Raw genomic sequence first — 22,980 nt, forward strand, 5'->3', positions numbered from 1 at the left:
AAATCTTGTGACCCAAGAATAATGATAATAATAATAATAATATCGTCTTTATTGAGAGGCCGTGTTTCGGCCTCGCGGGCCGTTCTTACAACAAACCCTTAAAAAAAATATTACAATTGACACTTTACACTTCTTGAAAATTATTGTTGCAGTAGAAAGAATAAAAATAAAAAAATAAAAATAAAACTTTCGTACTTATAATGTAAACAATTAATGTACTGAAGGTACAGAGTTAAATCTAAAACCACAAATAGAATACAATTATTACAGCTAAAACTAAAACCAATACCTCATTCCCATTCATTACAGAAAAGACAAATCCAGACACTATTGTTTGGACAGTAGATGCTTCTTTAGGTTTATTTTGTGTGTTGCAGGGTGGAGCTCCCCTGAGGTCAGTGGTGGGAGGAGTTCATTCCATTCTTTTATTGCGGTGACTATGAAAGAATTTCCATAGAATGTTGTTCTGTGTACAGGAATCGTGAAGTGTGTTTTTTGACGAAGGTTAATTTGTTTTCCTTTCTTCCTGTACGGAGCAATTTGATCATATAAATATCTTGGTTCCTTATTGTTCAGGATACTGTACAATAACGACAATGCCAAAAATTTTCTCCTATTCTTAACGTTTAACCAATTAAGTTCCTGTAAGTACGGGAATTGCTGATTTTGGATTTTTGAACTTCCATTAATCCGACATGCCAGAAGCTTTTGGTGGGGTTAAACCGCCCTCCTGTAAATATTCTCACCATCAGTAGACAACTAGTTTCATTGACATCAATATTATAATTCGTACAGAATTTATCTGGATATTAATGTACACCTATACCCTGTCCCAGTCATCTCTGGAACAAGACCTCACATAGCGGCAGAGAAGGGGGGAAATCGAGTGGCAGAGCGAAGCAGTACACGCTGCTGCGAAGGCTGGTAACTGCAGTAACTTCCCCCTCAATGCAATCCCATTCCCCCTCACGTCTTCATTGGTTCGCCCCACTACTTGCGCAGAGAGTGGTTCTCCTTCGCCTGCTTCAGAGATACTGGGGACAGACTGTAATTTGTTTTGGTTTTAGCAAGCGTGTGTTAATTCATCACAATAAGAGTTACTTTTAACGAATACAAATGTAACATAATATGAGGCTTTATAAGGATATAGCACGAAGATAACAGGAGTAACTTTCTTCTTCCTTATAGAAATCGTCCTGCATCCACTGATGTTTCAACAGTTCAGAGAGAAGTTCGACAAAATAGCTCCTGTGCATATGGGCTACAAGGACACTAGCCCCGAGGAATCGCGGGAGATCACGAGAAAGTTAAGAGAATTCTACTTTGGCAACAAACCTGTCAGTCAGAAGACTTTCAGCTCTATGGTGAATGTAAGTTTCCATTGTCTCATAATAATAATAATATTTATTTAAGTGATGAGCACGATTTGACAACCAGATACATTACAATGTCAAAAATAGGTGATACAAAATTATAAAATTGAGTATATAATTATAAATTAATACAATGGATCCTACAATATTATACATCATCATAAGTTCATATTGTAGCTCTCCACAAGTTCAGCTACCAAACCTCTGGTTTTATTGAGATATTCCTCTGGGAATATCTGGGTATTTTATAAGATATATTATTCAAAAAGTATTCACTATCTATTTGGAAAGATAAAATCTGTTCAAAATGTATCCTGTTCAGTAATTCTTATTAAACTTCGTGCATAATAACCTGATTAAAAGTTTTTGAACAGATTCAACTTTTTGAAAGCAATTTTTGCCTGTCAGAAACCATAATTCATTAACATATTCAAGAATAGGACGAATTGTTGTTTTGTACAGGTATTTTATGGCACTTTCTTTATAAAAATCTTTCCATGAAGAAAATAATAACCAAGCATCTTCTTTGCCCTTTAGCAAATTTCTGAAATGTGCTCATCAAATATAAGAGACGAGTCTATTAACATTCCAAAATATTTATGTCCTCCCCGATGGCGCAGTAGTAGCGTCGTTGCTTTGTAATGAAGGGGTGCCAGGTTCGATACCCGTTGGAGGCGCATAGTAGCTCGGATCAAACTTTAAACTGTAGGTCCAGTCGCGATTAGCCTTAATGTGCATAAAGTGGATTTAAAACACTCAATCAATCAAAACCCAAATATTTATGGCTATCGAACTCTAGGATTTCATTTCGATAGTTGGTGAGTTTTGTTTTAAGTCCATTTTATGCACAGTAAAGCTAATCGGGACTGTACTACAGTTTAGAGTGGGATCCGAACCACTACGTGCCTCCGTCGGGTATCGAACCTGGGACCCCTTGATAACAAAGCGACGACGTTACCAATACGCCATCGCCGGACCCTGTGGCCGAGTGGTTAACACATCGCGCTGCGACGCCAAAGGTCCCTTTGTTTCTGAATGTCCATTCATCAATTTCATGATTTCATCACTCATCTTCATCTTCGCAAATTAGCGAAGAGGCACAAAACGCGACGTAAGACAAACTAAATCAATCAATCAAACCAAATACGCCATCGAGGAGGCCCCTTATTTTGATAAATGTAATAGTTAGAAACTATATTATGAATGAACTTTCTTAGTACGTACATCTTAAAATTTTATACTCTTTCAAGTAAATTTTCATTTTCATTAATCTTACACTAATATATTAAGGCCAACCTGAAGTTGAACGACATCATTATTTATTAAAATACTCTTAAATTTTCTTATATTATGTGCATATAGCAAACATGTGCTAGATTTAAAACATAAAGTAACATCATTGATAAAGACAGCAAATAGAATTGGGCCAAGTGGTGGCCCTTGAGGTACTCCACAAAAATATTTATTTACTAGAGGAAACAGTTTCCCCAATTTTAACAGAAAAAGTTCTATTTTCTAGAAAGTTGAAAAACCATTTGAGATATTTAATGATAATAATAATAATAATAATAATTTTCTAGAATTAATTCTAAGCATATATGTAATTTTTCACATTTTGGAATATCATAGCGGCTTTTTCAAAAGGAGAGAGAATTCGAAAACATATGCCCTGGCGTCAGCCAAAGGTCCAGCCAGCCTTAAAAATAGGACATTTTATTGCTGATAGTATCATTATTTTTGTTTCCTATTTCAAATTGTCCCAAATGGATAGCCGTGTCCTCTGATTACAGGTAGGGGGCCAAAAGCATTGACAGAAGTGTAGGGGAAAGAAAACCTATATTCCGTGTCACTTTGATTGATGGATTGAATCGACTTACTGTGTTTTACTTCGCTTTTCTGTCTCTTTTGGCTAATCGCGAATATGAGGATGAATGGTGATATGATGAAATGGGTTAGAGGATAATCACAAACATGTAGTCCTCACAGATGATTATACTGGCTGTGAGCCCAGACGCCTGAGTCTCGCTAGCCCTCAAAATGCAGTCCAGGGTGTATTACGAGGAAGGGAGGTTGACATTCGTGTGTCTTCGAAAAGGGTCTTACGCCATCTCTTACACCCCTCCATATAACAGTTTTAGAGGGAGATTATTTCCATAACATCTTTGGCTGTTATGCATTTGAAGCTTCTGAACGAGTCACAACTCTCGAAGCAGCCAATCAACGAAGCGAGCCGCTGACGTCATCTCAACCCAGAACCTATCGCTAAGCCCCTTGCTCTGGTTCTACACGCCCACTAGGCTCGCTAGACAGACTCGCGCAGTCCGCTGGAGATGTTCCGAAAGTAAATCGACTCTGCAAACTCTTTATCGATGCTTACAAAGCAGGTGGTATCTGTAGTGATTTACGTGTGATATGGAAGTGAGACTCATTTACTCCAAATAATTGAAAGTCGAAGTTAAACAAAATCCACGACTCTTCTTAAATTCAAAGCTTCACTACGGACGCGCTTGTATAGTTTCTATTTAAATCCACTTATGCACAGAAAGATTAATTGGGACAGGACCTACAGTTTAAAGTTGGATCCGAACCACCGTGTGTGCCTTCACCAGGTTTCGAACTCTAGACAGCCTTGATTTGACTTAATTTTTGTTATTTAGCGACCCATTTATGCCACTTTTGAAAAATCGCAACGATGAAGGTGAGTGATGATATGATGATGATGAGTTACGGGTTTTGGTTTCTGAAGTTCCATTAATACAACATGTGAGATGTTTCGGGGGGGGGGGGGGTTGAATCCTACAAACCCCCCTCTAAATACGGCCATGATGTTTCGCCCCCAATCGGAGCTTCGAACGGATTCCAGAAGGCTGAGTAAATACATTTTAATTCTAACCACCCAATATTAGTGCCATTAAATCTTCCTTACAGACTCTTTGCCAAAAAAGAATGTCTGGTTAATACTTATTGTCATTACCAGTGTGCGAATTAAGCTCTTTGCTTTGGAGGTATCCCCCCCATTTGCATATTTGCGATTTCATTTCTAGGGGTAGGTTTTTGGGGTATGGCAATTGGTAGATGTTATCAGTTAGTAAACAAAATTAGTGCCTTAGAATAGTTTACACGTAATTTAGAAACACTTAGTATATTTAAATTCTAAGAAAAAGCATACACAAAAAAGAATTATACTGCGAAAACAAGCTACTGCCCTTTCAACTCAATGACGGTGTACGGCGAAATGGAATCTACCTCCAATGATTAAATCCAACGAAATCAAATTCATTTGCCATAGCTTTTCGTCGTTAACTTAACAATGGACGGAGTGACGGCGTTAGTGTGGGACCTCTTTGTAAAACCTCTGCACCAGACGACAATGTAAGCAGTAAACAATGGGCTACTTAAAAATAGAACTTCAGATGCGAAGTAGGATGCACGAATGATATTCTAGTGGAGTTTTTTCCCCCCAGTTAAAATGATATATCCTTTGAATTCCATTTTCTTTGAGGGGGACAAAAACATCCCATGCAGGGATTAAAGCAAATGTGTGTGGGAAGGGGGGGGGGGGGCGAATCCCCGGCATCACTTCCCGTTAATTCCCAAACTGCATATTAGTGATCGTGAATCATGACCAGTGATGTGCCGTAGACTATAAGTTTACGTCTACATGCGTTGTCTACACGTAATCTACGCGTAGATTACATTGGGTTGTAGTTTACATAGACTACGTAGACAATCTAAAGTACATTAAAATTAATTTTCAAGGGTTTAATGAAAGGAAAGTGAAATTTTCAACTATACTGGTTCCTAACGAAATGAAAAAAATCCTATTTAAAACAAAATTTCTCTTCTCTTCTATTATCAACTATGGAGGAAGATAAATAGTATGCAAAAAACAACAGATGGCAGTCGTGAGGCAAGAGTGATATTTTCCCCATAAAACACTAGAATATTTCCTGTGTTAGGTTCCTTCCTAGGTGTGAAATTGTTCGAATTTGGAAGAAAAAGTATGAAAAGTTCGCCTCACACATCAGCAACTGATACGTGGTATAATTTTGTTTTACTTCCACGGCGCAAGATATCACCTTTCGCCACGTTGTTTACATAGATTACGTAATCTACGTGTATAAAGTAGTCTACGTGTAGATTGTAGACTATCGTTGTTTACGCGTAGACGCACATCACTGATCATGACATCACCTCATACCAAGTAGATATATTCAGTTCATATTTGTCTTTTATCACCAACTGAGAAAAAATTATACATAGTAATGCTATTGTGAAACTGATTTGTTTACCTTGGTACTATTTCGGCATGTTTATTTCATTTTATCTTTTTTGTGTCTTGCTAGTCTACTGTTCTACTATTGTTTCTTTCCGGTTTCAAATGTCTTCTGCTGTATGGGAAACTTCAATAAATAAAAACTTAAAATCAGTGGCGACGATTACGGGGGCGAGGGGAGTCCAGTTGCCCCCCTCCACTTTTTGCCTCCGCACAATGCTAAACCTTATCTAAGAAGGTAAAGTAAACTGTCCTTGCCCCCCCTAGTTTTGGAACCCAATACCCGCTACTGCTTAACATTCTATGTGCCTTTCATTTTGATGAACAAATGGCAATATTTTATTTCATAATGGAATATTAATGTGCGTGCTTCCTTCCGGCACTCGCGCTGTTGTACAAAGTACAACAATGTATAATTTTTAAAAGTAAAGTGAAATGCTTGGTCACCAACAATGGATTCCACCAACGTATTTGTTTGTTGGTCCTTCCTCATAGTTACTGCTAAATATGCGGTTTTATTAGTCAGATTGAGATCAGGTCACATACGTTTAAATCACCATTTATATAAAATTAATTTAGTAAATTCACCTATGTGCAAGTGCAATCTAGATCAGGAAGATGCTCATCATGTTATATTTCAATGTCCACTTTATACCACTCAAAGGGAGATGTTATTCAAGAATCTAATAAAAAAGGAATACCTCTTCCATCTTCTTTATGCTGTTTAATATCGTCACCAGATGCAACAATTGTATTTATCATTTGTAGATTTTTTCATGATATTAATATAGACATATGAAAATTGTAAATATTCAAAATGTGTAACTTGATATAGTCACCAGATATAACAATTGTATTTATTATCAATTTTAAATTTGTATGATAATGATGTAGATAAATTATGCATAAGAAAACTGTATATATTCAAAATTTGTAATTTGTGTAACAGTGTCATGCATGACATATATTTAGGACACTTGGTGTAGAGCTGGTATAACAGCTAAAACCAATAAAGTATGAATGAATGAATGAATGCAAGAGAAGAATGAAACAGTGAATGTTTCTCTCTTGTACTTTTTACAACGCGTGAGTACTCTCATGTTCTTTTTTCAATTCCAGCCCCATATTTTGATTCACCTTTTCATTTTATTCAATGAATACTAGTATTCATGATTGATAGAATTAGTGTAAAAAGCATTAATAAATATTAAGAGAATAAAGAAACTACTTTTTTGAAGATTTACAATTGTATGACTGAAAATAGTGAGTTTTGTAAAAAATACAACGCGCGAATACTCATGTGACAGAAATAAGTGCGAATGCCGGAAGGCTAATTTATTAGTGTTTGTCTTCTACTGTCTCATTTCAGATGGAGTCAGATAACAAGTTCTTGGAGGGCGTATATAGAACTGTCAAGGCGCACTTAGTTTCCAGTTCAACTCCAATATTCTTCTACGAACTCTCTTACATTGGGCGATTTGGATTTATGTCCCAGTTAGATCAAAAGAATTTGAATGGTAAGATAATCGGAGGAAAGTTAATTTTATTTCAAATATTACCTGTTTGCATTAGACATGTGCCTGCAAGCTGAATTCTCACAATTCAATGCCAATATTTAAACAATTGTATCTAAATGTTTGTGATGAAACATTACGCCAGAAATTTGCACTGCAACAATCATTGGTAGTATACATATACAGGGTGATTCAAAAGTCTCTTGACATTTTCCTTATGTGGTTAAGGAATGGTTTTGAGGATGGGATAAAAGACACTGTTGTTTTCCAGCAAGATGATGCACCGCCCCATTTCGCCAGAATCGTTCGGCGCTACCTCACTGACACCTTCCCGATAGGTGGATGGCCATGGCTCACCAAGACTTTGAGCGGCTCGCTCTCAGACTTAACCCCCCCCCCCAGACTTTTTTGTCCTGGGTTTCATTAAGTCTAGGGTGTACCAAGTAAAGATCAACGCCATGAGCAACTGACACACCGAATAGCTGCTGTTACTGGGGAACACATATAAGAAATGTACATTTAAATGTACTCGATGACATGGGTTAGGTGACAGAACATCCTCAGGCTGAACCTCGCCCACTCAAATAAATAAGGAATTTGAAGGATCACGCCAGCTATTTTGGAACATGTGTTCCGGTCTACGGACCTAGACCTACAGGGCCACCACATTGAAATGTACTGAGCTTGTCTTCTATTCTAGAGTACTTTTTAGCATTACTGTCAATTTTGACTATTAAATGATTTCTGATTAAAATGTCAAGGTACATTTGAATCACCCTGTACTTATATGTGCATATGTTCGATAAATCTGAAATTCACGTACAGACATAGACACTTCTGGCTTGCAACTACTCCTTTCATTCTGAATGGTAGACCTGTCGTTACAATCGAGAAGTATTCGTAACAGTACATTTGAAGAGAATTTACTCGTGTGTACAGGGGTCCCGGGTTCGAATCCTGGCTTGGGCATGGGTATTCTTTATGGGTGTCCTTTCATCAATTTCATCATATCATCTCATCCTCATCTTCGAGATTAGCCAAAAATGGCAGACAAGCTAACTTAAATAAACCGAATCAATCAATCAATCAATATTTCATGTTTCACTAATAACACATCACTGAGGTCTCAATCCAAAAAAACTTTGTAAGTTTTCCCACACTTTGCCATACATTTGGCTCCTCTATATTAAAAACTTCAGAAGGCAAAAATAAATATATGTAATTTGGGAGGGAATTTGTAGACCATCTGTACATTAACATTAACAATAGAAACATTCCACATCTTTTCATTACTTCTTTTTAGGTGTAAGTCACGCCGATGATTTACTGTATCTCTTCCGAAACTCCATGATGAAAACTGAAATTGGGGTGAACGACCCTGAAATGATAACTGTCGATCGAATGGTCAGTATGTGGACTGACTTTGCCAAATACGGGTGAGTTTGTTTTAAACACTTTCTAATATAGTGTTAAAATTCACACTGCTGTCTTCATATTCCTTACATTGCCACTTGCTTTATGGGATTCATAACTTAAGCAACGATTTGTATATATATATATATATATATATATATATATATATATATATATATATATATATATATATATATATATATATATAGATAGATAGATAGATATACAAATATATAATATACGAATCGTTTGTGTTACTGTTTATTAAAGTATCTTGGCAATTATATTGTTTTAGTGAAAGAAGTGATATTTCCCAACTGGAAGATGTGGTTCCACATTATTATTATTATGTTAACATCCATGTGAAATTCTAGCAAGGCTGGCAATATTATTATTATTATTATTTATTATCTCAATAGGGTTACAATTAAGCCATACAACATTTCATTTAGAACAATATTAATACAAATAATGACTTCATGCCCTATGTGGTAACAAATATACAAAAGCTAAATCTAAGGAAAATGAGATGAATTTACATGAGTATACAGTATAAAGTGTTCTATAGTAGCAATGAAATAAAGAAAGTTTGAGAGTTATACACATTTAGAAGAAAGGAAAATATAAGGGTGTGTGGGTTTGGGTATAAGTGTGTATGAAATTATATATAATATGTATATAATATATAATTATATAATATATAATTATAATATTATATATATATATATATATATATATATATATATATATATATATATAAAATTAACAAGCAAGTGTTAAATCAGTTACCATTATTTCTAAAGTAAAATCCGTAAAGAGTATGTCTAAACAATCAACTTAACATTGATACAAGAACTGTTCGCATGGGAATGACGTCAGCGAAGGAATAACAACTTTCTGTGTAGTAGGTGTAACCTTCTCACACTAAATTCTTCCAAAATTCATTGTTTTTTTTTTATTTGGCCGTGTCTAGAAGTGATACGGCTGATAAGAATGATTAATTTCTATTATGCATAATCAACACTGAATATGAAATTAATATTTGTAGAAATGTTGTTTGCATTTCAACACTTTCAAAATGAAGTAAGGAAACAATTGAAATAATTTTCTACACAGAAGCAAAATTATTGTGCAGGAATATATTTTATTTCTAAAGTGAAGCTTGTAGTTTACTACACTTCATTGGGATTACTAAAAATATTTTCCTTTAATTGTGGCCAACTAACTCTTGAATTGTAACCATAGTGCAAATAATTTCGGTGGGGGGTTCAACGAGTACAAATTAACCATTTTGGTTAAGTAAAATCACCATATTACTTGTTCTGTCCGCTTGTTCATAAAAAATTCTCTGTTTTATTCTTCTAAATTACGTAATTCCACACACCAGATGGGACTGCAGATCAAATATCTGTAATTTTCTGATAGTTTAGGAATTTCTGCGATAAGAAACTGCATTGGGACTGTCAAATCTGTTATATTTTTTCCCCCTCGAGTCTTCGCAAGAAAATTTGGTTTTTTGAATCGCAGTGCAAGAAAACCAGGGAAACACCTTAAAATTTTCAAGTTGTTTGACACAAGATGAACAGAAAAGTATCAATACTAAGTAGCGTGACTTGTGAAATTGTATTCACTAATAGTAGAAACTTTACTATTAGAAGAGAAATGTTTCAGCAAGCTCTTTAGTTTCTTCACTGTGTAACCTGTGGGGAGTTTGAAATATCTCCACTTGTTCTAACCAAATTGTTGTCATGCAGTGCAAGATTATGTTGGGCACCTCAAAAGGTTGACTGTGAACAAGACAGTATTCAAATAGAGATGTTTTAAAAAAAGAGAGTGTTCTGAGAACTTTAATGAAAGTCATTTCAAAGTAGAGAAACTACTTAGGGTCTATGATGAAGGAATGATGAGTCCTAGAACACCCAGCCGTCAAATCTGAGGGAACAGTGCATCAGCTGAGCACAAAAGAATATTACAAGGTAAACCTTCGTTGTCCATTTTTGGACCATTTTGTAGTAGAATTGAACTCACGTTTCTCTGTACATAGTCAACACATTGCAAAATTGCAACAACTTATTCCAAAAATGCGAAGTGGCTATCCCTCATTCATTGGAACAGTGTGTCAAAATGTTGGATGGCCTGGTGGATTTTGATAGCCTGATCATACCTAGGTCTGCTATACGTCCCGGAATGATATCATTTGCCCTGGTATCCCGAATAGTTTCTTCGGGATGCACAAATGTCCTGGAATCGGGTGGGATAGAAGAAATTATTAAGACTATATTTTCTGAACTTTATTTATATTTGAATGCGTAATATTAAATAGCTTATTTTACTAAACAATCTAACTGTACATTGAAGCGCTCCCTCTCGATAATACAAGAGTTATCGAGTTAGAAGAAGATGCTGCAAAGATATTTGACTTCACGATAGCGCCGCAGTCTGCTAGCAGCACTGAATTTCAGTTGCAAATTCCTTCCATTGCATAGTAAGCTGTTTACTGTAAACAGTCAATGCTTGGGTGCCCGCACTGTTCAGTCCGCAGTTCTCGAATTAAGTTTCGACATTGTGAGATAGCAGCATAGTTCATTATGGCACCGAAAAGGAATTGCAAAATTAATGATATACTTCGAAGTGGATTTCTGTTTTTTTTTTTTTTAAGAAGTGTAAAGAATATGATAATGGATATGTACATACACACAACTTTGTCAGGCCCAGCACCCTCACCCCCCCCCCCTCCCGCACCCCAACAAGCTTCCGGTGAGCAGTGTCCCGGATTTTCACTTATGAAATATAGCAACCCTAATCATACCAAAATTTGAACCTTACGTGAACTATATGTACGGCCATGTACGAGGGACATCCAGAAAGAAAGAACGTTTTGGTGTAAAACACAAACGACAGATCATGTGTGCAAAAATATTATGGTTCAGAAACTACATACCTTACTTTACCTTTCAATATATTCACCATACCCATTCATTCACTTATCATACCGTGATACCAGTTCGTTTTTACCATCATTGTATTCGGTTGCCGCCAATGTATTCAACCATGGAGTGACAGTGTCTTTGAGTTCATCAGCCGCGGGTTGGCCTCTGCGATGGCGCAGTGGTTAGCGTCGTCATCTTGTAATCAAGGGGGTTCCGGGTTCGATACCCTGTGGAGACACACAGTGGTTCGGATCCCACTTTAAATTGTAGATCAAGTCCCAATTAGCCTTACTGTGCATGTAGTGGACTTAAAACACCAACTCAATGAATGAATCAATCAATCATCAGCCGTGGCAAAGTTATTTCCGGTAAGAAGGAACATTCGACTGTGGCACACAGCACACTCCACCTACAGCCCTTAGTTTGAGCCAAGCAGCGATATGGTGCAGACGTACGTGTTCGGTACAAGTTGGGTATCGAGCTGCGAGTCCTGAACTTGTGCGACAACATTGAGAATCCTGCCAAGTGTGAGGTGCGGGCTGTGATAAGGTTTCTGTATGCGAGAATGTCAGTGAAATTTATAAGCAATTGAAGCAATTGCACAAGCAGTAACCACTATTCTACTATGTTAAAACAAATTGAGCCGAGAGAGTTGTGAACACGTTTCTGTGCATATGAGCAATATTTGGAAGGGTGCCTGCTGTCTGGCGACTACACAGGTTCTTGTGGGAAGACAGTGCAGTGTGAGGGATTGATTATTTCCATTTGTTATTGGTTATTTACCGCATAAGCGTAACTAGCGGGAGGTTCAGGGGCCCTGGCCATCTACTCGGCTCCCTCTACATTCTGAAGACAGAGAGGGGCCCGAGCAAAGATTAGGGATTCAAACTCAAAAGACGAATGCAGATATTTATTTATTTATTATAGGAGTTCATACTGATGACATCCGCATTTAATGCATTATTACAGCAGTTACAAAGAACACACAGCATACAATTACAAGTTGACAGAAATACACACAAATAGATAAAACATTCAATTAAAGGTAATTTCGAACATAGATAACGAAACTCAAACCAACATACAAATAATGAAATACTAAGAAGACAAACATTGAATACTAATAAAAGAGAGATAAACAACCAATATATTTACGTAGAATAATTATCCATTTGTATGATCCACTTGAAGAATAATAATTAGAAATCTGCGAAATGAAATCCTACTCAAATCTTTGTATAACTTGAGAGCACTCCTCTCGCCTCGAAGAAATTCTCCGGTTATAGAACAAAGTGTATCCGTTTGGGACAAAGCAGAGCTTGAATCCGCATTCGGCATTCTTCCTCATGGGTCCCAGTCGCCTCTGTCTATTCATGAAGTGAGCAGTTTTCGGTTCGCGGAATATTTCGCAAATCCTGCTCACTTTCTTCGGTCTTTGTCGACTGATCTCTCTTTAGTGATCCCAGGAGACAAAATGGTCATCGACCATACGATTGATTGATCGATTAATTTGGTGTTTTAGTTCACTTTATGCACAGCAAGGCTAATCGGGACTAGACCTACATTTTAAAGTAGGCCCGAACCACTGTGCCATGTGTCTCCACCGAGTATCGAACCCGGGATCCCTTGATTACAAGGCGACGACGCTACCTCTGCGCAATCGGGGAGGCTATTGACCATAGGAAAAGATGCACGTGGGTCATATATAGTTTTTAAAGTTTCAAGTACCTGAGCTAATGTATACTTTCCTTTTTAAATTTAGAATTGTTCATAGGACACAATTATTATCGAGAGTAAAACAGTCTGCATTCGAGAACGTACTTTTCGGTATCAGGGAACGCGAGGGAATCATTTTGTTGCATTAGTTTGCAATGAAGAACATTTATCGCAAGCGAATGGATAATATTCAATATGACGTCAGCGGCGCAGAGCATGATGGGAAATCTGGCCAAAACTGCATGTGGTCCGGCTGGTCTGGCACTCAGTCCGGCAAGCCATAGCAAGCGTGAAGCGAAGCAAATGCTACGTGCATGAAAATAACCCGATATTTAACATTTTCAATTGTATTATTGTATATTTTCAAATGAAGTTTCCTTTTGGTGTTTGTTGTGTGTGTGTGTGCCATTGTTTATGTATTAATTGTGAGAGAACATCATACCTTCATACAGTTTCTTCGGTGGTTAGGATGGCGTGATTTTTCCAACGCGGGGTGAAATATGAATCGTATTTTAAGGCAAGTATGTTTATGGCTAGCGTTATATGACGTATGCTACTCTTTACATCCGCATGCTTTGCAACGCGTGTGGTTGCTGTACGATCTCTAATAATGTTCACAGAAAATTTGAAATATTATCAATCAGCGGATGAGTTCGCAGTGTGCGTATATTTGTATACACTTCTCAGCATATCTTCTATGCCTGTTTCAATACACATACGATAAGTGATAATGATACGTTACGGCCTTAAAAATTATAGTACACAATTTTGTACTTGGGAACATTTCTATAAATTATCATTTTCACTAGACTAAGTTCTTTTTCAATTCACCTTAATTTTTTTTAACTTCCCTCCACTGGGAATCGAATTTTGGATCCTTCGATTACAAGGAGATAGCATTAGCCACTGCACTATCGGATAGGCCCGATTCATTCCATCAGAAGCAAGCTCCATAGTCCTGTAATTTCTTTCGTACGTTACGTAACTATATATAACGTTGCTTTGTGGCAAATAGCATCTTTTTAGACACTCTGGTCATTGTTACGAGTGATAGCAAAATATGAAAGACCGTACATTTGGCATGTAATCATTATATTTGTACCTTGAATCACTGCCACAAAATCTGTAAGCGCACTGCTCATCATACGTGTTTTCAACACACCCCAAAACGTTTCCCGGAATCATGGCGGTGGGCGTGTTTTTGCGCAATGAATTGTAGAGGAAGTTATTCGCTGAATGTCATCAATTCACGCTGTATTGAAGGTTATCGACCGATTTCGAAACAATGCAGTGGTAGGTTTTACTTGTCTAATTTGTTTTAAGATTTTATCTGTGGTAAAGGCTAGTGGAAAATAATCAACTTCCCTCGTAGAAAAAGTGAAGGGGAGTTGCATCACAATCTCCTTAGTTCCTCAGTTTCTAGACGTCGAACTGAGATGTCAGCACTTACTCTCATGTCCATGGACGATTTATTGTTAGTTGGGGAACAGTGAATCGACTGTTCGTTCAAAGATATGTAAATTTGCGAGGGGTGAGAAACACCATCCTACAGCTTTTGATGCAACATACCGTCGAACGTAAGGCGCACATTAAATATTGCTTCAGCTTTTTAGAAAAAAAAATGCTATCAATTTCAGGCGCACATATATACATAATACATATACTTTATTAGAATAATACCGTACTTTTACACTTACATTATTGTTAAATTTTAGATTCACAATACTGCTATTGCCATTAACATTTACGTTTACCATTTGAACAATATCAGCACATTACAACATATTACGCAAATAACGTGGTATATTTATACATATATATTCCAATCAAAGGCGCGCCTACATTTTGAACATTAAAAACCCGAAAAAGAGTGGGCCTTGGATTCGAACAAATACGGTATTAATTCGCACCAAACGTTCTAATTTTTTTTTATGTACAAGTTATGTACAGACAGGCTAATCAGATAGGCTTTATTCTCACAGGTCAATTGGTAGTGAACCAAGCCGTAGGACGTTCATGGCTTAAGACCAGCTTTACAGTGAAGCATTCCATGTAACATTTCGGTTAGCATTTGCGATTACAGTGTATAATATATACAGCACTAAAGGTTCGTCGAGTTATACCATCTATGGTGAGTGTACGCTGTTTGCAATTGAAACAACTAAAATATTCTTCCATACGTGTCCAGTAAACGTTGTAAAGTATGTATTTAAGCAGAGCCATTCTTTTCTACCTGAAACCATTTAATACGAAACGTTATTCCTCTCGGTTAAATAGTTATCGTCTTTTTAAAAAGTGAAGTGTACATTGTTTACATCTCACGCGGCCGCCATTATATCTACACACGTGACCTAGAGCTCGCTACTGATTGGTTATGCTACGGATATAGGACCGATCCTATCTTTGAGAAATGCCATGAAATATGCCATGGCACCTGAAATGCCATAAAATTTCTCACTTTACACGGTAGCATTTTGATCATGGCATAAATGTTAAGGAAAATGCTTTCGTCTAAAGCAGGCTTAAGATGTTTAATATTATTAGAAAGTCTAAGGCTTGATTCAGATCTACGCTCAAGCAACTCTCAAGTCATTCTTACCTAACGCTCCGCTCACGGTCAGGGGGTATCCACACTAGCGGTCAAGCTTCGCCCCGGTCAAGGTACGATCAACGTGTCTGGTGTTGGTTTCTTCACCGAGTACACAGATTTTTTCGTATAAAAGCCTGCCAATTGTGCTGATTGCAATGTTTAAGAGATTTTCAACGACGGACTTGGCTGTTGCAGCACTGGCGTTAATTAGAAGAAAATGACAAAGAAGAAAAAGAATTGCGAAAGCAGTGATTCATTGACTTGGTTGATTTACTTCGCTTTGACAGTTTTGACTAATCGTGAGAATGAGAATGAGTGGTAATACGATTAAATTGATGAAGGAACATCACAATGAACGTCCATGCCCAGGCTGGGATTCCAACCTGGTGTCGTAGAACGCTGTGCTAACCACTCGGACAGGAGGTCGGCTATTGTAAATATAACGTTGTTTATTGATGTTATACTTTTGGTTTGAAATCGGCAAACGTTTATTTGCAACTACAATGTGCAAAACTGTAAATGTTAACAATGGTAACACTACTATGTCGGTCTAGTTTCCACATGAAAAATTTCGGGCTCATTGTTTTATATCGACATTGTTGACCATTTCTTTTCCGACACAACACGTGACAAATATAGAGCAGGTTGTAAGCTAGTTTCAAGTACCCGATTGTTGCACACATTGTGTAAAACGTGGCCTTCCTGGACTTAATATATATATATATATATATATATATATATATATATAGGGAGTAATTTTGTATCGTTTTCCGTAGGGATGTGCCGAAGCCGATTACAGATGTATGAAAATCGGCAGAAATTGACATATCGGCATCGGTATCGGAATCGGCAAAAATCCGATATTTAAACCAGTACAGATTATACTAGTTTTACCTTCTAACAAGTTTTATATTCTACTTTTGTAAGATTTATTCAAAATTTGGTTATGATTCGTCATTATTGTAGAGTTTTTGTAATACAATTATTGCAAACTCTCATTCAGAGGATCAACCTAACTATAAATCGGAAATAAAAAGAGTACATTGCTGAACCAGGATCTGCATCAGTATTCAATGATTGAGTGTTCAGTGTTGCTGAACAGATTTGCGATAAGAGAAGAAGTAGGTTACTTCCTGAAGTGCTTCCAAATCTCGTATTTCTGAAGATGAATCAAAGAACTGCTTGTGTACTGATGTTAAATCTCTAGGTTCACATAACCTATTGTAGATGCAAATGTACATTCGCATCTCTTGAGAATATATATGTATATACATATGATATGCAATAGAAATGTACACAGCGAATTTATTTTTGTCATGCAGAAAATAACATCCCATTTCTGTTTAATAATCTTATGTATCGGAATCGGTTAAATATTGGCATCGGTATCGGTTCCAAACATTATCGGTGAGTACATCGGCATCGGTAAATTTTCAGCTTCGTCACTTCCCTAGTTTTCCGTAAACGAAGAACAAGTTCGTTGTTAATCTTGATTCGGGGATAGATATCAAGAATGATTATCCCCTTGGCACAGTATCGACCACCACCTCATTTCCTTTTGCACACACAAAAATGACAATTTGATTGTCCGGGAAAATATGACTGCCAATAGGTTAGCTTTTCGATTTAAGGATTTTAATTGATGTAACGGGTTGAAAAAAAGGAGTTACAACTAGTGTTTATGGATCATATTTGTGGTTAGTCCCCTATTTATTTATTTTTCATTTGCTAATGTAATTTGGTTGTTTCGGTCAGGTTGTTTTTCTTCTTAAATTTATTTTACTCAGGCTCATGAAATCGCATATTTCGACCGATGTTTTACAAGCAGAATTGCGAGGAAAATATTGTGGGATTTTTTTTGGTCAATCAATCAATTTTATCATTACTCGCCTTTTTCTGTGCTTCAATAGGTAGAGCACAACACACATATCTTTGCCGTTGCGTAGATACCAATTTTCGTTTCGTGTTCCTCTCTCTTAGCATCACGTGTTCTACACTGCTCGCCAACCTTCGCGATTGTTGCCATATTGTCATTCCATTCCTGGACACACTCGCTCAAACATCATTGAAAACAATTGAATAGCGCTCCAGCTCGCGGTTCACACCGTTCGGCAGGGACGGTAATGTGGCAATACAGCACGGCGTAGTGGTTGCTTCTTTTATGCAGTGCATGTTCATTGGCTAGCTAGTAACTAGTGTTGCCAACTGTAATAATGAAGCACTATTTCTGTCACGGAAGGAGAAAGGCAGTTAAAGTGAAAGTGAGTTTTGTTGGATTGGAAGCACCATATTTTTATTTTATACTAAGTATTTGACCGGTTTGACGTTGTGTGCGTGTATTGCGTGTGTGTATGTGAAAGTGTGTGTTTGTTAATGAACGTTAATTCCATAATGGCTCCAGTTCTGTCAAAGTTGAAATAAAAAATCTTGCATAGCCAAGCTGGGGAAATTCTAAGCAACGTGCACGAGTTCATGAAGGAGGAAGCCAGTCAAGGTGTTAGCATCCCAATAAGGCATTTTGGCAAGAGAGCAGCGGCTGCGTCTGGAGTTCCTGAACGAACAATCAGGGCTATCATGAACGAAAGACGCCCGCCCCTGTGGCCGAGTGGTTAGCACATCGCCCTGCGACGCCAAAGGTCCCGGGTTCGAATCCCGGTCGGGCTTGGTTGTTTGTGAATGTCCATTCATCATTTCATCACTCATCCCCATCTTCGCAAATTAGCCTAGAGGCACAAAACAATCAATCAATCAATCAAATGAACGAAAGACAATCTCTTGAGATGTCAGAAGGCCCCTCCACATTATTCCACACTCCCGGGAAAGAACGACAGAGACCAGTGACCAAATCGTCGGTGAACGCTTAAGGTTTAATTCACAAATTGTTCATATTTCATAATTTTGGAATTGTTCAAAATACATAAATTATGTGGTTCCAACAGCATTTCAACTCTCGGCTCCGGCACGTGTTCTTGTAGAAATTGCATAGAGGAGGCTGTCATTTTTGCTGCTTAATGCGATGCATATTGTTTTCTGTGTTAAAATTGACATGTTTTGATCGGTGACCAAGTTCATAGCAGGGCCGGCGGAAGGGGAGGGCGAACCGTGCCACCGCCCAGAGTGGTAAATTTTCAGGGCGGCAAAATTTGAAGAGAAGAAAAAAATAAGCGTATTGAAAACTGTGGTCGAACGAGATATTCTTTTGCGCTTAATAGTATTGAAATAGCATAAGAAGTCTCATTATTTATTTTATATTTTGATGTTTTACTTAGGAATATATTGATTTTTAATTTTCCGTTCCTGCGTAATGACGGGGGGGGGGGTTCGAAATGGAGCGGCATCTGCCGCCACCGCCCAGGGAGGCAAAATGACTAGCGCCGGCCCTGGTTCATAGCAAAAGAAAAAGCCGCGCAGCTTATGGTCTAATGGCAGTATATGTACTTGTTATTGTTGTGGAAGCCGGCATCGTTTGCAAATGTACAACAAAGGCAACCGACTGTCGCCGATCACAGAGAGGAAATAATAATACTGCTTGAGGATGAGTGTTGTGGTCCAATTGTCGCGGTTTAAGACGTTGGCATGTTATTATCTGCCGTTGCAGTTCCGTACCAGTGTATACGGGTTTTGGGAGTGAACAGTTAGAACGCCACCAGTGCATTAATGTAATGAAAATATATATATATATTTTGTTTGAAATCACTCAAATAAGGAATCGTATGAAGACCTCTTCTATACAGCATTTTTGGTAATATTTGTTCATATTTTGCGAATTTTTAGTCCATATGTATGTAGCTACATACAAAGCCACTTGTTAGTACATATTAATCCTAGTCCTGGTATAATGCATGACGTTTAAAACTCAACGTTAGATAGACCTGAATTCTCTAATTTTTTTGTTGTACGTAACAGCTGTACATCGGCGCACTACAGCGATTTTTCTATCTGCTCGTTTAGCAACACTGCTTCTTGCGTTGTGTCGCGCATCGCACGGCAGAAATATCTGTGTTGGACTATATTTGCCTTCTGACGGCTCATCTTCTACGCACAAAACTGGGTTACGTATGCTCTGCAACGTGGGCTGAAGACTGCTACCGAACCTTATCAGACGTTCACATCAACGATTGAGCTTCGCCCCCTCATGTAAATTCATATATTTGACCGGAATTAGGGGGGAGGGTGATCCGAGCATTACTGGAGCGCAGGCTTAAGTATGCAGACATGGGTTGAACAGCAATAATTTAATTTTAAATTGTTATATCATTGTCGTCGTGGTAACTTGTTGTTTGTTGATATTGTTCGCTCGCAATATCGTAACAATGTATGTTACAATGCAAATAGATAAATACATGTTATATAAAAAATATGTATATGTACACACACACATCTACACATATCTACGGGTAAAAATATGTAATATAATCTTGGGGTACTTCTCTCACACTGTGTACATTCAAATTAATTTCTAAACCCGCAAATGTCAATATGCTCATTATTAATTTAGGTACGTACTTCTAATTACTTAAACTGTTGTATGGTACTTTAAAAAATCCAACTCTCCTTTATCATATCAGCTCCCTTTTCACCTATCATTATAGTGGCAGCCTGAGTATTTCCTCTTACAACCACAGGCATTATGGATGCATCAATCACTCTTAAGTTGCGCACCCCGTGCACTCTTAGCTTGCTATCAACAACAGCACTCTTATCTGAGACAGGCCCCATTTTGCATGTACCCACCGTGTGGCATGATGTTCCGGAATACTGCCTCAATATGCAAATCCAATATTCATCTGATCCGAATTCGTATTGTGTGCACCCTGGCATTGCAGTGGTATTCAACTTTGCACCGACTGATCTCATGGCGGTAGTGTTTATGAACTTCTCCGTGTATCTGATCGAAGCTAGTAGAAGCTTAATGTCATCGGGGTGCGACAGGTATTTGGGATCAATTAGGGGATATTCGAAAGGATTCTTGCTCTTTAGTTGAATGATCCCAATGCTTTTTGCAACGAGATTAATTTGTTGAATCTGTATCCCTTCGTTTGTGTCGCTAGTCTCGGTGTTTACTCCCGGACCCATTTTGTAGTTGCTGTCCTGACCATTTACTAGAGCGAAAAACAACTGAATATCTGGAACGTCTGACGGACCTGTCTCGTCCAAGACCTTAGCAAACAGATGTACCTGAGGCAATCCTCTTCCTGCGAGAGGACCTTGTCTTGATTCTTGATATGTCCTGTAATTTTCCTCCGTTTCCACTTCAATTTTCGGAAGATCGGTCATCACCTGAACACCTTTCATAAGACAAAATTGATCTTGTAGATTGTGACCCACTTTCAAATCTTTCAAAACAGGAATGTCCATTTCCTTAAGATGCTCTTTCGGGCCAATACCTGAAAGCATAAGCAACTGAGGAGAGTTGATCACACCAGCTGACAGTATTATCTCCCTCCTTGCGTATATCCTGTGAGTTGTGTTATATCTCATGAACTCTACGCCGTTAGCTATGTTAGTTCCGAATCTAAAAAGAACTTTCATCGCATACGAACATTTGGCAATGTGTAGGTTAGGTCTACACCTGACCCTATGGAGAAAAGATCTGGACGTACTGTACCGGGAGCCATTGTACTGTGTAGCCTGTTCGTTCATAATCCCTATCTGGTACTCCCCGTTAAGATCCCTCTCAGGTAAGCCTAATTCGTTTCCTGCTGCTATCAAAGTATCAACCAGCGGGTGTTTGTATGGAAACCTCTGGACTGGGATGTAGCCTCCTGTACCGTGATACCCTCTTTCGGCGAATTCTGGATCCTTATTGTCCTCAGACTTCTTGAAATACGGCAACACTTCCTTGTAGCTCCATCCGGGATTCCCCATCCTGGCCCAGTCGTCGAAATCCATCCTGTTCCCCCTCAGATACGTCATTCCGTTGATGGTGGAGGTCCCACCAAGGGATTTACCTTTAGGTAACCCGCATCTTCTTCCAGCGCTTGCCAAACACGCCTCCTTCTGCGGGACCGTCTTGTACTGCCAATCGAAAGGGGTTCCCCACAGCACGTCGCTTATCGCTGGGATATTGGAGTCAGGTCTTGCGTCTCCTCCTGCTTCTATTAACAGCACCGACCAGCCCCTGACCTCGGAAAGTCTGGCAGCAACCACAGACCCAGCGGTTCCTCCGCCGACAACAATGAAGTCATATTCCGCCAGCAGGTCGCGTTGGTTGTTGGGATATCCCTCTTTGTTGCCACGCAAGCACTCTTGCCTGAATGCTAGATTCAGGGCTGTCATGAAAGATAGGAACGTCGCTGGGCAGCTGTTGAAGTCTTGGCAGTATGTTGGAGGAACTTCATCCAGAGGAGGTGTAGGCGATGCACATTCTGAAACGAAAAATTAGGGTGTAAATACTTTTTCTTATTCCTAAGAGGAATTCTATTTATATACAGGGTTTTCCTAAAGTCCTTTGCACATTTAAATTCACTATAACTTTGTAACGAAAGAGATATTTCAGTGAATTAAAGTTTGTACTGCACAGCAGTCTTTAAAGTTTTGCCTGACAATACTGCACGTTGACAGGATCACGTGACTACGAGCGATCAGGTAAACTCCAAGATTGAGTCGATTCAGGAGAGGTCAGTGTGTTTTGTGGTATGCAGAGCTGTAATCGTGTGTATTGGTGCTCGAATTTCAACTTATAAGAGGGATAACCCAGGATTGAATGTGTGGTGCGCTGTGTCGACGAATCACCTAATCGGGCCTTTCTTCTTAGAGGACGGTCTCGTGACGGACGATACCGACCTCAACACTGCAGACGTTCTTCCTTCCCCATCTGATTGCACTTGGAATCAAGGATCATATGCACTTCCAGCAAGACGGGGTTCCTCCCCATTTCGCTCTTGCAGTTAGAAACTTCCTGGATCAAGAATTCGGAGCCAGGTGGATTGGCCGCAGAGTACCCACATCATAGTCCGCAATATCGCCAGGACTGACTCCGTGTGACTTTTGGCTGCGCGAATATGTCAAGATGGAAGTGTACGCGGAAAAGCCAAGAGATCTGGATGACCTGAAAGCAAAGATATCTGCAGTCATCGTGGGCCATTTCGGATGAGCAATGCCGTAAAGCCATTCTAGGTTTCAGGACGAGATTGCCGCAATGCATAGGCGTGAATTGTGCCCTGTT

The 22,980-nt window shown here is 38.5% G+C and overlaps 1 protein-coding gene and 1 pseudogene across 1 annotated transcript in view; one reads left to right on the top strand and one right to left on the bottom strand.

Moving 5' to 3' along the window:
• Nucleotides 1-22,980, top strand: part of LOC145977724 (juvenile hormone esterase-like) — a 144,032-nt gene that overhangs the window by 70,585 nt on the left and 50,467 nt on the right. Inside the window, exons 7-9 of the mRNA XM_083109964.1 lie at nucleotides 1,189-1,370; nucleotides 7,019-7,166; nucleotides 8,467-8,599. Coding sequence (XP_082966090.1) covers nucleotides 1,189-1,370; nucleotides 7,019-7,166; nucleotides 8,467-8,599 — 463 coding nt within the window. The remainder of the gene's footprint in view (nucleotides 1-1,188; nucleotides 1,371-7,018; nucleotides 7,167-8,466; nucleotides 8,600-22,980) is intronic.
• On the bottom strand, nucleotides 20,349-22,889 carry LOC145977821 (glucose dehydrogenase [FAD, quinone] pseudogene; annotated as a pseudogene).

This window comes from Lepisma saccharinum, chromosome 23 (assembly GCF_977018435.1).
Source record: "Lepisma saccharinum chromosome 23, izLepSacc3.1, whole genome shotgun sequence".
NCBI lineage: Eukaryota > Metazoa > Arthropoda > Insecta > Zygentoma > Lepismatidae > Lepisma > Lepisma saccharinum.